Raw genomic sequence first — 18,266 nt, 5'->3', positions numbered from 1 at the left:
AAATTAAACTTGATTTTATTTCGACTTTAAAAACACCTTTCAAGCTAATTGTTGGAGTAAATTTTTGCGTCATCTGCATAAAAACAATTAAATAAAATCAGCATGATAAATTTACCGTTTTTTTAGCGATTTTTAAATACCATAAAAGGAATTATCTCGTTATTTCATCCTGTTTAGAATAGAATACGCAAAAGTGTTTAGCTTTTTAATGGAAATTTGCCAATAATATTTTTCTGCCGTAAAGATAGGGCTTGTCCCGGATAAACCTTCAAATTTCATGTGTATTCTGCCTAATATCTCTTAGGAAGAAATAGAATAAACAAGTTAGAGGGGAAGATTTCTTTGATTAAAATTTGTTATGTCTGAAACTGTGGAAGATTCAAGCGGACAACCATTTAGTAGAGTAGAGAGTGATGAAGACATATTTAAAGAAACCAAAGAAGTTAGTACTGGGCAGGCCCTGTTTGAAAGCCCCACCTAAACAGAAGACTAGGCCTAGACTGTCCATTTAGCCTAATAAATTCCAGCGCAATACTGCATTACTGACTAGGCTATAATTTTATCAGGGAGTGTCACTTCTCTTGGCTATCCTATAAACTAATACAGTTTATATCCCTATCTAGAGAAAATAAAAAATTACTACTTCAGTAGGACTACATTGAGAAAATTTATATTTCTTACATTTTCAAAATTGCTTCCAGTTTGAATGCACCCCAGCCCTGTCTTGTAAGAATTGCACATACAATAATCCCCCATAATTATTCCCACTTTGCAGGAAGCAGTGTAATGACAAAAGGGTCACATGAGTACTCAATGCTGAGTGAATTGCTTAATCTCAAACAAGCATCTTTGTTAAATTGTTTGGTAAAATTCTAGTTAATTGACTTCTTGCTATCTCAGAAAGGGTTTAGGTTATGAACATGAAACTTTCAAGGATGAATCTACAGACTAAAGTATGTCCCAGGAAGGTATATTGAAGCAACTACCTCCACTCCTTCTCCCTCTTGAGGTCCCTGACCTTTGATGACCTTTAAAAATATGTGTGTTATAAAAGTGAAACCTTGCAAAATAGATTTTCTGCTTAATTGAAGTACAACAAAATTGTTTTCAGCTTAATAACTTTGCTCAGTTCCATTTTATAAAGTTTTAAAGATATGCATACATACATTTCCTAAATTTTGAAAAAAAAACATTAATATGGCTAAAAACTCTACTCAAATAACAGGAATTGCATTTTCAGAACTAAAGGCAGAGAAAGGGCAACTGGTTACTGAAAATGGTAAAATTCTAGTCCATTGACTCCTTGCTTTCTTGGAAAGTCATTGGGCTAGTGAATTGAAACTTTCAGGGATGTGTCTACAGGCTAAAGTATATACCAGGAAGTTATTTTACATCCCTAACTAGGGCCTATACCCCTTCCCCCTTCTCTATATAACAGAGCTTTTTCTGCATTACAGCTTATATTTTGGTCAAATTTGATCCTATAGTACTATTAAAAGTGTAAATCCTTGCTTACCTTAGAAAAAATTCAACTTTTCACTGTTTTTTAAGCTAGTATATTCCATAATTAGATCACAAGCATTGAAAAACAATTATTACCTTTTATGATATAGTTATACCATAAAAAAAATTATTTATTAAATAAATAAACAGGTTCCCAAAATAATTTAGTCTGAAATCAATTGATTTTTAATCCTTATGATGTAACTGCAGTGGGTAAAATCATCAGTAGAATGCATTCAAATTCAAGTGGTGTATATTGGATTTCTCTTAAGGTTATTAAGTCAGTTCAGTCAGTTATAATGCCAATTCTATGTCATTTGATTAATGAATCAATAAAAAAGGGATTTTCCCAGAAGCTTTGAAGGCTGCTGAGATAATAATATTGTGTATAGGAGGTAAGAGAGATGATCCTTCAGACTAAAGACTCATTTCTGTTCTTCATTTTCTTCAAAAATATATGAAAAGGTAATTGGATCTAGGCTAGTGATTATGTTGAAAATGATAAAATTCTTATAAACATTCACTTTTGGTTTTAGGAAAAGATTATCAACTGAAGTGGCTACAATTAAACTTGTTGACTATGTAAGGCCTTCAAAGTGGGTTTGATTCAAGCTGCCTTATTCCTAGGTTTGAAGAAATCACTTGACACAATTGACCATAAGCTATTATTGCATAAGGTGGATAAAATCAGCCTGACTTGAAAGAGCTTCTTGTGGTGTACTTCTTACTTGAGCAGTTGGAAGCAAATTGTGGTGAACAGGTGTTCAGTTTATGTAGCTAGTGGGATAACCTATCCCATTAGGGTCTACACTAAGTTGTCTTTTATTTTAAATCTTCATTTATTGAATTAAGTAGTATTTGTCAGGGGCTGGTATGATAATATGATACTTTTTTACTTATAGTTGTCCCATCAGTTAATCTACTTTTTGGTAAATTGAGAAAGGCAATGACCAAGTTTATTGAATATCTTAAGATTAAATTATGTCAAAACTAATTGCATTTGATTTTGTTGGACATCTGGCATTGAAACTAACTTAGAACTAATATTAGATAGAATTCAAATAAAAAGATAAAAGGTAACAAAGTATTTGGGTTTTATGATTGATTAAAGCTATCATCAAAAACAACCCAAAAGTATCACTATAACTTTAGCAAAACTCTGATGAAGGTAAGCTAGTGGTTTTCAAGGGTTTCAATTCACAAAAATGCATCAGAGAGGGAGTGGGTTGTGTGGCAAATGTATTTTTCAAAATCTAGGGGGGAGGGGGATAATTTATTTTTGTTCAGTTTCTCTAAATTAAAATAAAAAATAAAGGTATTTTCGATGAAAATACCAAAAAACAGTATTATTACAATAAAGACAAAGTCTTCAGAGGGGAAAGGGTAAATAACCCTGTCTCTGTTTGATGCACCTGGTGTTCTTACAGTTTTCTGTTAATTGATTATCATGATTTTATTACATATAGGCTACATAATTATGTATCTTTCTTCATATTAGAAGAGATTCAAATGGTTGCTTATGTATTTAAGTATAATACCATACTGGCTCTATGTAAGCATTTGTTTGTTGTGCTTATGCATTTCATGTGCCCAGGCACATTGCAGGTGGTCAACATGCTGCTATTTGCACTGTTTAATAGCTAGTATTTATGCATCTATTCTAATTTCTATTGAGGTAAATGATAGAAGGCTTTGACACAAAAGACTCCTTCAGGTAGAGGATTCCTGATTGTTCTAGGCTTCTAAGGTGAAACTTCAGTGATTTGGCACTATATTGAATCTGTAGATAAATTCCTTTGTTCTGTTCCATTAAAGCTGACAATCCAAGTGTCGGGTTAATTCACAGTCTGCATAAGATCCACTTGTAGGGCTGAGGAAGCATAAATAGGGCTTTGAAATTGCTGCATGTGCTTTGCTGGCAAAGAAGTGTGAAGTGCTTGTTTGATTGTACCTTATTACATTCATGGATACAAGTAAAAAAATAAAAAGCCCTTAAAATGTTAAGGGTTTATATCAAATCCCTGAACCAGAAATCTAATCCCTCCTAAAGCTGCGCCATGGGGCAGTCTAAAATAGAACATTTCCACTGGAACTCATGGTTTTGATTCTTTAGTTGCTTATTTATTCTGGTATTGACTTATTTTTGAACTAGAAACACTTGCATACCAACTTTTGCAACCCAAGGAAAAGACTTTCATGCCTAAACATGCCTATATTCAAGGAATTGCTATCTGGTTGAGTATGGGGACAGTGTAGATACTTTTCTCTGCCTTGGGAAAGAATCCACAGCAAAAACACAATTAAAATAAGGAACCAATAAGGATTGTTGTTGTTTCCACCTGAGCTTTCACCAAATTTGACAAAAGTAAAAAAAAATAATAATAAAATCATGTGATATTCAATTAACAAAGATAAAGGAAATTTAAATATTGATACAACTTATTATAGCCTACTATTTAAAGAATTAATCTATTGTCAAAAGTTATAACTTGGTCTTAAGAAATCACTAAGAGTATAAAAAGAAAGTAAAAAAAACAAGTTAAACAGAAAGTACTAGAAAGTAATTTAAAACATTGGTATTTTGGAAAAGGGCCAGTGTTTCAAAGGCTTCCCTTGTGAGTGTGCATGCTGTTGATTGACAGATAAATCATATTCTGCCACTGTGGTAAGATTTTTTTTTCAATTGGGAAAGTCTTGGTAAAGGTGGTGATATATCTGAACAAAGAGGAAGGGTGGGGTATGTTGATAACTCTCACATGAGATTGGTCAAAAGAACACTCTTTTTGGAAGATCAAAAAGCAGTTTTTGCCTAAAAACCTGCTTCTTGTATTTTTACCCTTAGGAAAGATCCTCTGACTGCCCCCCCCTTCTGTCTAAAGGAGTGAGCATGAAGTGACCTGTGCTTGTAGGTATCTTCCTTTCTCTAGCATTCTCAAATCCTGTGAGCTGAGTTATTTAGCATGTACTCTGACAATAACTAAAATAGGAATGCCCTAATTACCATGGTATATTGGTAGTGTAACCAAAAAGCTGAAGTCAGATAAAGCCTTTTGAATTATTTTTGGGAGAAAAGAATACCCAACTTCCAAATGCTTCTTCTCAATAGAATACATTCTCACTTTTTGCAGGATAGTTGGCTCATGGTGGCATAACATTACCTTAAACCTATCTTCAATCACATCTTGGAGTGATCAAGGAGTTTGCCATCCTGTAGACTCACTCCACACTGGTGATAGCATAATAAACAGAGCCTCTTAGTTGTTATGGCTAGATCCCAGATTCACTCTATACTAGTGATTACATAATAAATGGAGCCCCTTAGTTGTTGTGGCTAGATCCCATAGACTCACTCAAATACTATCATATTTCAGTGTCTTAGTGGTGAACTACATCTTGTCCAAATATCTTCTTGAATGCTTGAGCAGATGGTATAGTGGCTAAATTTCTGAAAGTTTAGTTTATTTCTCGAAAAATACGAATTGAACAAAAAAAAGCAATAGAGCATTATGGGCGATTATAAAGTTATTTATCTTATTCAAGAATTGACAATATTATTGGAACAATGGCTCACAAGTGTTGATTCTAACGTAAATTACAGATATAACCCTGTGAAAGTAAACCTGTTTATAAGATAACATTCCTGATTCCATAAAAGCTATCATAGGCCCTTGCACAAGATGTTTCAAAAAATCTTCATGCATTTGAAGATAAATTTTACTAGTATAAACGTTAAGAAAGCTGCAGTAACCCTTTTTATTGACTTCACATAACAATGCTGTTCTTAATATTTCTCTTTAATCATGATAAATTATGGAAGTTCTTATGTTCTTTGTAGGACTTGACATCATCACTTTTTAAGTCAGCAATGTCAAATCCAGCTGATAAAGAGATTGATCTGAATGATGATGAAAGTCCATCAGTAAGCCAACCAATAGCACCCACCACGGCAGGTGGACAAGAGCCTTTGAATCAGGTATGACAGTTAAACTATTTGAATTTTTTTTTTTTACTTCTTCAGCTAGAGGGTTCTGTCTGCATGCTTACCTCCAGGATTGTTTTTTTTATTGAAGAAATATGAAGAGTATTTCCCATCTATTTTTTGGAAAACTTCTTGTCTAAAAGTCTTTTGTAAACTCTTGACTAAAAAAAAAGAAGTAAAAGCCTTAAATCATTTCAATTTTCTTTAGGTCCCAGAGCTAAAGGGTCCAGCCTCTATGCTTATTTCCATCTTTTTTTTTTAAATTATGAGGAGTTGGTTTTTGTCTAGATTTTGGAAAGATGGTGTCTTTATTTCCTGGTGAATCATCAATAGAATTTGTAAGTGTATGGCTATTTGTTTTGGTTATCTAGACCTGTTCATTATGTTTAGTTAATTACTAATACTACTACTAACAACTCACAGCAGCACCAAGCCGTCCGAGGCCAACAAAACAGTACGAGCTCCCCCTCTTCTCAAATTCAAAGCTCTACTCCTTACTCCCTTCCTTGAAGCTTGTCCTTTAAATCCTTCCTGAAGACCTCTTTCCATGCCATTCAGGGATGACCCGCTTTTCTTTTGGCCTTTGAGGGATGGCCTGAAAGCATAGTCTTTGGCCATCTGTCATCCACAAGACATTGTGCAGCCATTTTAAGCTATAAACAGTCAAGGCTGTTTGTACTTCGAGAGACCTAGGGTGATTTGATTGGCATGCAAAAATATATCACAGGCAGCAGAATAGCGCTGCCAAAGTAAAGAGCAATGTGGGCACAATGTATATTTATTAACTTATTTTCATTTTTTTTGTTTGGTTTTTGGTTTAGACCAGGCACTTCGTGTTGAAGGAGATGTTATACAATCTTTGAAAAAGGCTCATTCGATTGAAAATTGAAAGAACTAGTGCCCTTTTCAATAGTCGAAAGTGATTAGAGGGTAACACTAAACCTCTTCGACGCCCACTATTTCCCAAAATACATCCAATCAAAATTTTGAGATAGCCATTTTGTTCAACGTAGGTGAAAGGTCTGGAAATTATATCTTTGAGGATGATATATATCTTTGAGGGGCATATAAGGCTTATATAGAAAAAGTGATTGGATAAACTTCGAAGGGGGCTCATTGGATTGCTAATCAGAAATTTCAGTGCCGTTTTTTAGATTAAAAGTTATCAGTAGGTGATGGATACCCCCCCCCCCCCAAACACACACACACCTCGTATTTTTTCCGAAATGCATCTGATAGAAATTTTGAGATGGCCATTTGTTGTCGTAAAAACTTCGAAAAAGGCTCATTCGATTGGAAACTGAAAGGGCTAGTGCCATTTTTAATAGTCAAAAGTGTTTGGAGGGCAATAAACCCCTCCCCGCTCACGCCCATGAATTCCCAAAACACATATAATCAGAATTTTGAGATAGCCATTTTGCTCAGCGTAGTTTAAAGGTCTAGAAATTATGTCTTTGAGGACGCCCCCCCCCTTTAGGTCTCAACGCAAGGGTTTTAAGTTATGCCCCGAGCGCATACAAGATTTTTATGGAACGGTTAGTCGTATAAGCTTTGGATCGGATGAAGCTCATTTAATTGGAAGTCGGAAGTTTTTGTGCCCTTTTTAAGAGTGTAAAATGAATGGAGGGAAATCAGCCCCCCCAAGCCTATCGTTTCCCAAAACACACCTAATCGGAATTTTAAAGGATCTAATTATATCCTTAGGGGATATATCCTAGGGGGTCAACCTCCCTACTGTCCTCAGGACAAGGACTGTAAGCTAGGCAGTTCGTTCATTGTTTACAAATAGAATATATTATTGAGAAATTTATGCATGTTTGAAATTTTCTTTCTAAGGAGACGAAGGGCGTGTAGATGAGCTTTTCAGAGAATGTCGAGGAGATTGTCGAACTAAATCAAAACACATTACGTGTATAAGGATTGTCAAAAGGGTGTAACTCAGGTACAATTGAGTATATTAATTTCGAAAATTCAGGAAATGATAAGGGATCTGATCAGAATGGAAATATTTGCATGCTGCTAATACTACTACAGCTACCACCACTGCTGCTACCAGACTACTCCATTAACAGCATTGCGGGGAAATTCGAATTGAATCAAAAGACGCTGTGTGCATGCAAATTGTCAAAATAGCGTATCCCAAGAATTGATTATGGTATTAAGTTGAGACTTCCAGAGAATGCTTAGAGGGGAAGATCATTATTGTCTAATAAAATATAGATCTAATATAGTATATATTAGACCTATATATAATAATATAGGTCTAATAAAAGAGTAGTTACTTCACAACCGTTCCCGGTGGATATCTCTTCAAGTAACTTTTACAGATGAAGTAAAGTTAATATAGTTTGCAACCTGGAATACAGCCACTATTTGACATAGCTTGAAAGAAATTAGTACGAACAGCACAATACTTTTTCTATATCATCCTAAGCTTTGGAGCGATTGGACCTGTTTTATTGCTGTAATTAATATCTGAAGCACGATGAGGCCCCGCCACATTAAGCAGAAGCAGGAGGAAACGTTATAGGCTTTCTGCTCGCAACTAGTGCTTGTTAGTCTATAGAGACAAACGTTTTAATTGACAAAACTGTTGACTAACAATATACAGAAACGTATTAATTGGGGAAAATGTGAAAAAAAAATAAAAGCTAAAAAAAATATAGTTTGGTCTACTAGCCTAGGCTAGTCTATTCCTTAAGACATTTGAAAAAAAAACGACCAAATAAACTCATTAACTGAAAATATTATCTGTCATGGATTTTCTTGTCAAATTCTACTGTATATAAAATAGTCACCTTGTTTTTTTAATATTGCACGTCTGTTTGTACAACAATCTAGTCCAAGATCAATCGATTTTGTTAGAGAAATTCTCTAACGATGTTTGGTAACAATTTTCTTTTTACCTCGTGGAAACGCAGCTGTTAATAAAACTGTCGGCTAACAAATTTTGTCGGGAAGGGGGGTAAAAAGACCTAAAGAAAAAAATAGCAAACACAACTTGGCGTTTCGAGGGTTGGGTTTCACTTATTGCTCTTATTTAGTGTTAAGTCAGTTGGCTATCTTAGAATTTTCAGTCACCACAATTTAAAACCTACTAGGCCATAAGCGTTGTTTTGTGGCACAAAATAACAATAATTTGTGGCGCAATTTCTCTTGTAACTTTAAAATGGCACTAAAGCTCTTAATTACTATTAAAATTACTTTCGTATTAAAAATAATCTAATAACTCTGGTTCACACAATCACCTCTGAGAAAAAAGAAGAAGAAAGACAGACTAGTGCTACCATGGCGAACTGTCCACACTAAAGTGCAATTTTCCTCGGTTTTCAAGATGGTTCTGTAAACCGAGATAAGAATATTGGAAGCTGCAGTAATGACAGTGATCAAATATAGTTCTGAAGCATGGGCGCCTCAAAAAACGGACGAAGCTTTGTTAGTTGTTTTCCAGAGAAATTGCCTACAGATTGTTTTGGATACCCGACTGACTGACCGTATTTCAAAAAATAGGCTGTACAAAAGCGTGGTTCAATCCCGCTGTCTAGGGCTATAATGAGAGAAAGCTTTAGATGATTAGAACATGTTCTGCGGATGAAGGATGACAGGTTGCCGAAGATTGTCCTTTTCAGCCAACCATCTAGGGATAAACGGAAAGCAAATCGTCAGCGCTTGGGGTGAAAGAATGTCGTAAACAAAGATTTAAGGGAAATGGATACTTCCTGGTAGGGTGTAAAGAGGGAGCCTTTGAATAGATTAAGATGGAGGAGGAGCGTGCGTCGCTGTGTTGGCCTCATACAGCTTGGTGCTGCAGTGAGTTGTTAGTAATAAAAGTAGTTTCAAGATGGAGGACTCTAGACTAACAGTTGATTTTACGACCCTGACAAATTGATGGGGCTATCTCAGGATTTGCACTCTCTAGCCTTTTGATCCTATTTTGGCCAAAACTGACGTTTTGCAAAAAAAAAAAAAAAAAAATGGCACAAAATGGCACCTCATTGAAGCGTGGATGTATTTAATCACTTAAAAAGTTTTCAATTGTATGCCACCAGTCGTTCTTGGGACGGCTGGTGGTATATAATTGAAACTTTCAGGTAATGTCAAGGGTTTATTGAAATAAATCCAAACGCCACTATATAGGACTATTAAATTAGAGTTAAATAAATAGATTCTTACCCTAGAGACATGAAGAACTGAGGACATATTTATTATATTGACGAAAACCAAACCTTTGCAATCAAAAAGGAACAGAAGTCAATTGAAAAAAAATTTCGAGAAATAAAAGTTTTTCAGAGAAAGATAAGTTTTTTTCCCAGAAGTTCTTCTCTGGGAATGAGATAAATGTTCTAAATCTCTACCTCTTAAAATATAATTTATAGTTAACTAAATACATGACAATCACAAACAAACAAAAATTAGTTAACAAACTTACGAAAAAGAGGTTTTTCAAAGAAGAGTAAAGGCCATATTAAATTTAAGATCAGTAAAAATAAATTCCTATAATAATTGAAACTCAAAATGACTAAAAATTTTTATTAAAGAATAAATGAAACCCAAAACAAACAGAGAATGTTAATTGCTGAAAACTCACCAGTTCAACATTTTATTTCACTGTAAATTTTATGTTTATTTTCAAAATTTGTGGTATATAAGTCGTTTGAAAACTTTATCTGTCTTGAACTGTCCTTCCAAAGAACTTATAAAATGAAACTGAATATTTGATAAATGATGAAATTGAATGCTGAAAGCTTGGAAGGTTAAGATTTTATTTAACTGTTATTTTAATTATGTTTTCAATGTTATAAGTACAAAGGAGAATTTGTAATATAAATCGTTTTCTGTAAAGCACAAATGACGTAGTAGGCCTTACACTTTTAGAGTTAGGGAAGGGAGCAGAAGCCAAACTCTTGCTTGTTGTGATTTTTATCTGTTTTAAGCTTGATTTGCATATTCGATTTAAGCTTTACTCGTTTTGAAATTTATTTGTTCGTTTACATTAGTGCCTGTTGCATGTTTGTTTGTTGTGGTTGTTTATTGAATTTCTGTTTGTTTTGGGTTTCATTTATTCTTTAGTAGTAACTTCTAGCCGTTCTGAGTTTGAATTATTATATGAATTTAGTTCTGCTGACTTTAAGTTCAATATGTCCTTTACTGTTCTTTAAATAACTTTTTTTTTATATATATTTTATTTATATATTTATATATATTATTTGTTTATTTATATATTTTATATGTATATTTAAATTTTATATATATTTATATTTTATATATATATATATATATATATATATATATATATATATATATATATATATATATATATATATATATATATATATATATATATATATATATACATATATATATATATATATATATATATATATATATATATATATATATATATATATATATATATATATATATATATATATTATATATTTTATATCATGCTCGAGCACGTGAGAGAATTTAAATTGTATACTAAAAATTATCAATATAATGGCTGATGAAAGATGATGAACGTTTTAAAGATTAGCCTGGTCTGTTATTTTCTGCTCGACATGTAATGACTTTGTGGCTCCTAAAACACCATTTTTGTTTTCAGTTGGTTGGTTTTGTGTTTTCAGTAAAACACTAGTTTTGTATAAACCTACAAGCAATGGAGAATGTCATAATTTGTTTTGTTTGTACTGGTTTCACAGGTAAACGTTGCAGAGTAGTATTAATTTTTGTGTGTTCTAAGTTTCAACTTTACTCTTTTATTTCATCTGAAATGTTTCAGGTTTTGTTTATTGGAAGGAAAGATGCGCAAGATAAAACCGTGGATGCATTAGAATTCTAAAAATTATGGGCAGAAAAAAACTTGTTGCTCAGAATAACACACTCATTTTTGCTTTTAGACCTCTTTAAAAATGAATAAATAGACATAAAACGTTGAAGACAAATAATGTGACACAGGATTACTTTGGGGTTAACCTCTCTCTCGTGTCCGTGAAAACAATCTGGCAGGATAAAGCCTTTAAAAAAGTATCTCTAAAATTTTGCTTTTAAAGACCACACCTTTTGATTGCTTTTACCCGTCAGATTTTTTAAAAAGTTTCAACACGGTGTATTTTCTAATCTGTTGTTTTTAATACTCTTAATGTTTTTTTAGTGTGTTAATGTTTTTAATACTTTAGGCTGGATCAGAAGGTTATATCAAAATCTCAGTTGCAGAGCCAAAGAAAGTAGGTGATGGGATGTCATCCTATTTGGTATATAGAGTTGTAACCAGGACGAATATCAGATTTTTTTCTAAGCAAGAAATGGTAGTCACTCGAAGATTTTCTGACTTTCTTGGGTTGCACACAAAACTTATGGAAAAATATTTGCACAAGGGCCGAATTGTTCCTCCTGCTCCCGACAAAAATTTAGTTGGTGAGTTTCGGCAGAATTTTGTTCATTATGATATAACAAACACGTGATGTGCTTTTTGTTACCCACACAAGTAGAATTTTTCTTTTTTATAGGATTTATTTATTTTGATTCTGAGAGGGTTTATATGAATAAAAGAAAATACTTCTTATGTTGGAGTTAGTTCTATAATTTAATAGCAACCACACAAGGTCTGGATTAAGGAACAATTTGTCATTTTCAGCAGTAAAAAAAAAGCAAAATTTTTGAAACTTAAACTTTATTTTGATCTCTTTTTCAGATGAAATAAAAAAAAACTAATTTTTTTAGCTGAAAGTAAGGAGCGACATTAAAACTTAAAACGAACAGAAATTACTCCGTATATGAAATGAGTTGTCCCCTCCGCAATCCCTCGCTCTTTACGCTAAAGCTTTTAATTGTTTTAAAAAGTAGAATTGTGGCAAAGAGTCAAACTGTACTCAAACACGCACCCGTGATTTGTCTTCTGGCAAAAATACAAAATTCCACATTTTTGTAGATAGGAGCTTGAAACTTCTACAGTAGGGTTCTCTGATACGCTGAATCTGATGGTGTCGTTAAGATCCTACGAATTTTGGGGGGTGTTTCACCCTATTTTCCTAAATTAGGCAAATTTTCTCAGGCTCGTAACTTTTGATGGGTAAGACTAAACTTGATGAAACTTATATATTTAAAATCAGCATTAAAATGCGATTCTTTTGATGTAGCTATTGATATCAAAATTCAATTTTTTAGAGTTTTGGTTACTATTGAGCCGGGTCGCTCCTTACTACAGTTCGTTACCACGAACTGTTTGAAAAAAAAAGATTTCTTGTAAAACTGTTCCAAGTACCCCTCTTGTTCTGTTAGAAACTATGGGCTTTATAGCCAATACTAACTAGGCCTATTCCTTTTTCTCCCTCTTGTTGCGGCATACTAACGGCTACTGCAATTTATTTGTCTTGTAGTTGCCCCCTTGGGTTCCATGCACTGAATTATCCTGGTGTATATTTCGAGTTAAATCTTCTCTATGATAGTGTGGTCTACTAGGCTTTTAACTGAGGGTGGTAGTTTGTCCAGTTTGAGGCACTTTAACAAATTATTTTGAAGGTACGCCGCGTTGGCGTTAGCATGTTACATTCAAATAAACAGTGGTCAGTGGTTTAATTTTTCATATAGTAGGATCTGCAATATTGGGGTGAGAGTGAGAGGCCAATATCATTGGGATTTGATAAGAGAAAGCGTGGGCCATATTCTTCAAGTTACCTTGTAAATTTTCTCCTTCTTCTCCTAAAGTGAAGCTAACCTGGTCGTCAGGAACCGCAGGAGGGCTTAGTGTGTATCAGTTGATAATTAGGGAGATAAGTAATGAAACTGCTAATGAAAACAGATAATTACGCTCATTTTATTTTCTACAAGAGGATTGTCACGTGTCTCACATTATTTTTCATCTGTTTTCGAGGGCTAGGGTTGGGGAGTAGGGTGTTGATCTCAACACAAATGAGAATCGATGTTTAAAAAGACTAAGCCTTTGAAGCTGTGTACTTGGACGTAGGTCATCCCATGACGGCCGGCGAATAAGGTAACGAAGGTGCATCTTCATGACGTTATCTTCGGCCCTTTTGAACAAAGATATTCAAAGGATGAACTCAAAAGCATAGCATCGCTCTTCATATATTAGCCAAGTATCACTCTTTTTTTCTGCGTCTTCTAGCTCCGCAAAGGATGCAACACTAAATATCACAGGGAGGGCAAAAAACGCTATCCTGTTGCCTCATGTTGTCCGGTGAGCTCTATCACCCAACTTTAGTCCGAAATTCATATGCTTTGAGTTCTTGTTTATTATACAATCGATGCGCAGTTAAACAACTGCAACACAACCTTGTCTTAATCCAGTTGTGGTGTCAAATTTTTGGCTACGACATTTATTTATCTCCACGAAGCTTTGTGTGTCAGTATGCGTCTGCTTGATGAGTTGTGTTTTTTTTTGGCAAGCCAGAGAAACATTTTTTCTGCGTCTTCTTCTGCGTCACCCTGCTTTTTCTGCGTCTTCTAGCTCCGCAAAGGATGCAACACTAAATATCGCAGGGAGGGCAAAAAAACGTTATCGTGTTGGCTCATATTGTTTGGTGAGCTCTGTCACCAAATTGTAGTCCGAAATTCAGATGCTTTGAGATTTGGTTTATTATACAATCGATGCGCAGTTAAACAACTGCAACACAACCCTGTCTTAATCCAGTTGTGGTGTCAAATTTTTGGCTACGACATTTATTTATCTCCACGAAGCTTTGTGTGTCAGTATGCGTCTGCTTGATGATTTTTGTTTTTTTCTGGCAAGCCAGAGAAACATTTTTTCTGCGTCTTCTTCTGCGTCACCCTGCTTTTTCTGCGTCTTCTAGCTCCGCAAAGGATGCAACACTAAATATCGCAGGGAGGGCAAAAAACGTTATCGTGTTGGCTCATATTGTTTGGTGAGCTCTGTCACCAAATTGTAGTCCGAAATTCAGATGCTTTGAGATTTGGTTTATTATACAATCGATGCGCAGTTAAACAACTGCAACACAACCCTGTCTTAATCCAGTTGTGGTGTCAAATCTTTGGCTACGATATCTATTTACCTCCACGAAGCTTTGTGTGTCAGTATGCGTCTGCCATATGAGTCGTGTATGTTTTTCTGGCAAGCCAAAATAAACATTTTTGGAATGTGAGCCATAAGGCATTATACTGAGAGTCGCAATATACTAAGTCAAATGCTGCTTTTAAATCAAGAAACCAATGAGTGTCACGTGACGGAATTCGCCACATTCTTCAGTGATTTTACAAATAGTATATATCTGCTTGGCTGTTGATTTATTCGGCATGAACCCTGCTTTCTGATTAATTATCCAAATTAATTAACCATGAAGTTTTTTTTTATATTTCTTGAGCAGTTTTTTAGGGCCTGCATTGATTTTTTATCCGTTCCAGTATGTGCATCATAGAGCATGGTTTGTTCGAACCATCTAAATTCTCTAAATTATCCAAATTTAATATATAAAACTAACAAATAAAACTTATAATTTAATTAAAACTTGTTAAAACTGTAATTAAAAAATATAATTAAAACTTATTATTTTTAAATAAAATGTATTAAATAAAACCATCTAAACTTTCGCTCCTCACGAAATTCAGTCTTTTAAGATTTTGTTTTGCTTTAGTACGTTCTGTACTTGCAAATTCCAATACATTTTTTATGCACTGATTACATTTAAGTGATTGGCTAACTGATTACTTTCCGCTGATTGGCTGGCTTTAACTGAATTTCAGAAAAGTTAAAATAAATTTGAAATTTGTTACTGGTTCTAGCTTGCTAGCTTTAGAAATTAATTAAATTCTACCATGAATAGGTCTGGTGTAGCTAAATCTCATTGTGAATGGATCTTTACATATTAAACCATTTTCTTCTTTCATCTGCAAATTGAATGCACACAACTAGTTTTAGACGTGTACACATGGATTTTCTGTTTGATAATGATGGAGGGGGAATGTTTTTGTAAGTTCAAAAAAAAAATGAATGGGAACTATAAGGAATTGTAGGCAAATATTACGAAATATTGGGGAGTGGGGGATCCACCATTTACCTCTAAGGTTTAACAAAATTATTGATCGGTTGTTTGAAAGGATTAATCGTGACAAGTTAATCGCTACATTCTTAATTAATGCTTTTAACTAGTAAAAAATTTCTTTCCGGAATTTCGTCTCAAGAATAAAAACTCCTCCTCCTCTCCATTAAGAAAATATGAAGTGTGTATAATTCGTTTTTCGGCAAAATTGTTATTCTCATCCTTACCTTAGATCTGAGTTTTTCTTCCCTGCAGAGGGGCCTAGGGTATCGACAAGGAGTCTAGTCTTCGCGATATCCTGCTGAGTCAGCACATCTTCCCACTCAAGTTGCAGGAACGCATTGGTACAGCCAGTTGCAACTCAAGTTGTAGCCAAGGAGACAATATTGTCGTTCTACGCACTAGTCTCATTCTTTGTCTTTTCTGCGTGAATAGTACTAAAATTATTAATCAAAATTATCTCTGTTTCAGGGTAAAAGACTTAGATAGCTAAAGATTGAGCTTTTATTGTTTTCTTCTTTCCTTAATTTATTCCCCATTTTAGGAACAACAAAATTAGTTATTAGTCAACAAGTAACCGGTGAAGCGAATACAGCAGATTTTGTTGAAAAGAGAAGGTGGGCACTTGAACGCTATTTGAATAGAACTGCTAGTCATCCAATATTGCAAGCTGATCCCGATTTTAGGGAGTTTCTTGAGCTCGGTAAGTGTTTAACTACAATGCTATTATTTTTTTAAATATTCTTACTCACCAACTTTCCATTCTTTTTTATTGGTTTAAAATTTCACATAGAAAAACCAATCAGATGTTAACAAGGCGGATTATTTTGTCCCTGTATAAAAAATTAATAATATAATAGGCTTACAAACACTTCACAGTTTAAACCAATTAAAATCAATGCTCACTTCTCACCATGAAATCATGGGATTTTTTATTATTTTACTTAAATATTATCAAATATTTATATCTAATTAAAATCTTGTAGTTTATATTTAAATAAAACACGTTAAGTAAATACTATTAAATACCCTTTAATTCAGTTCCTTTAGTTGAATTGAAATATATCCCTCTTGTCGTTTTGGTTGAATTTTTGTGGTCTTTTTTTAATTATCTAAATGCAAACTCAAATGATTACAAAGATTAAGATGAAAACACGTCTAGTTGGGCAACCACATGCACGGATTTCTCAAAACCATCATTCTGGCAATTGCACCAGTATTCTGGCGAAAGCCGATATGTGAAGTAAGTTTTGTAATTATTTATTATCCTACATACAAACAGTGCGGTGAAGCTAAACAAGATGAAAAAACTAGGAATAAAAAGGTGCAAAATAAAGTTATTAAATTCCTTTTCTGAATGGCTTTTTGTCTGAATGTAATAGGGAGCAAAATCTAGGAGTAATGATGCAATTTGGACAAGTGCCATTGCAAATGGAGTCAGATTTCACTGTCTCTCTTTTTAATCAGTAGGCCTACATCATTTAATCAGGTAGGCCTACATCAAAATTTGTTATCACCAATTGGCTTTCGAACACGAAGTGTTTCTCGAAAGTGAATTTGACCAAATCGTTGAGGAAATTATGCCAGTTTTATAGAACTTCTAAATGACATATGTCCAGTGACATATGGATACATGACATGTGTCCAGGGTTGTGACCTGAGCACAAAATGGCAATTTTAGCACTGTTTCATCATGTGTAGCACTGTAGCACATACTATATTGAATGTAGCACTTCCTTTTATCTGACCAAATTGAAAATAATGACATATAAAATGTATTTACAGGATGTGTCTCACAGCAAAATATATGTCAGAACATTTCTTATGAATGAAAAAAATTTACATACATTTAATACGGGATATTTAAGTGCGCCTACTTTTTCCCATTCAGCGCTCTAATCATAACTTTAAGCGATTAGTCCTTTATATTGTGATTATTATGAACAATAATTTTTTATAATCCGAGTTATATGCTAGAGCCTGAAAATGACCAATCGAGAAAGATCGAAAGAATCGAGATGATAATTACTTTGCTGATCTTCAGTGGGAATATCTTTCAGATTTCTTTTTTTTCAGAATTTGCTAGAGGCCCATTCACAATGAGATTTCGCTATTTCCGTTATTTAGCTATCGACAGAGTTTTACCTTAATGGCATAAAGTGTTCAACTTTAAGCGATTACTCCTTTATATGCACCTATTAATCTTATCTTAAATATTATTGGTAATAAATTTTGATAATCCGAGCTATCTGCTAGTGTCTGAAAATGACCAATCGAGAAAGAGGATAATTGTTACAGTGCTTAGATTGATAATACGAGGTCAATACGCTGGTCATTCAGTGGAAATATCTTTTTGATTTTTTTTTTCAGAATTTGCTAGAGGCCTATTCACAATGAGATTTTGCTATTTCGGTTATTTAGCTTCTCACAGAATTTTGTCATTGGAAAAATACTGACTGGGTCAAACTAGCCCTAGCTAATTCTCATTATTAGTACAGGGGTCGGCTGCAGTCACTAAAATCACTTTTTGTCACTTTTATTTCAGTCTGTCACTTTTTCCAGGTTTTCAAGTCAAATTTTTTGTCGTTTCAAGATTCGATTTAGTTAGTGCTTATTTCAGTAAGCTAGAAAGGTAATGCAAAAAATATTGAAAAACAGGCTGTTACCCGTTGGAAATTAGTAATGGTAATGTGATACAGGAGTATGAAAAAAAGATATAATTTGAAATTCTAAAGTAACATCTTTAAATGTTTACAGATTAATTTTGTATA

General features: G+C 33.9%; 1 protein-coding gene across 1 annotated transcript in view; it reads left to right on the top strand.

Moving 5' to 3' along the window:
- The first annotated feature begins 303 nt into the window (after nucleotides 1-303).
- Nucleotides 304-18,266, top strand: part of LOC136031477 (sorting nexin-2-like) — a 102,288-nt gene continuing 84,325 nt past the window's right edge. The window contains exons 1-4 of the mRNA XM_065711109.1: nucleotides 304-442; nucleotides 5,339-5,476; nucleotides 11,662-11,899; nucleotides 16,040-16,198. Of these exons, the coding sequence (XP_065567181.1) occupies nucleotides 359-442; nucleotides 5,339-5,476; nucleotides 11,662-11,899; nucleotides 16,040-16,198 (619 nt within the window). The 5' untranslated portion in view covers nucleotides 304-358. The remainder of the gene's footprint in view (nucleotides 443-5,338; nucleotides 5,477-11,661; nucleotides 11,900-16,039; nucleotides 16,199-18,266) is intronic.

The sequence above is a fragment of the Artemia franciscana genome, chromosome 9, assembly GCF_032884065.1.
Source record: "Artemia franciscana chromosome 9, ASM3288406v1, whole genome shotgun sequence".
In the NCBI taxonomy this organism is placed as follows: Eukaryota; Metazoa; Arthropoda; class Branchiopoda; order Anostraca; family Artemiidae; genus Artemia; species Artemia franciscana.
Note: the sequence above shows the minus strand (reverse complement) of the source record. Positions and strands in the feature narration are given on the sequence as shown.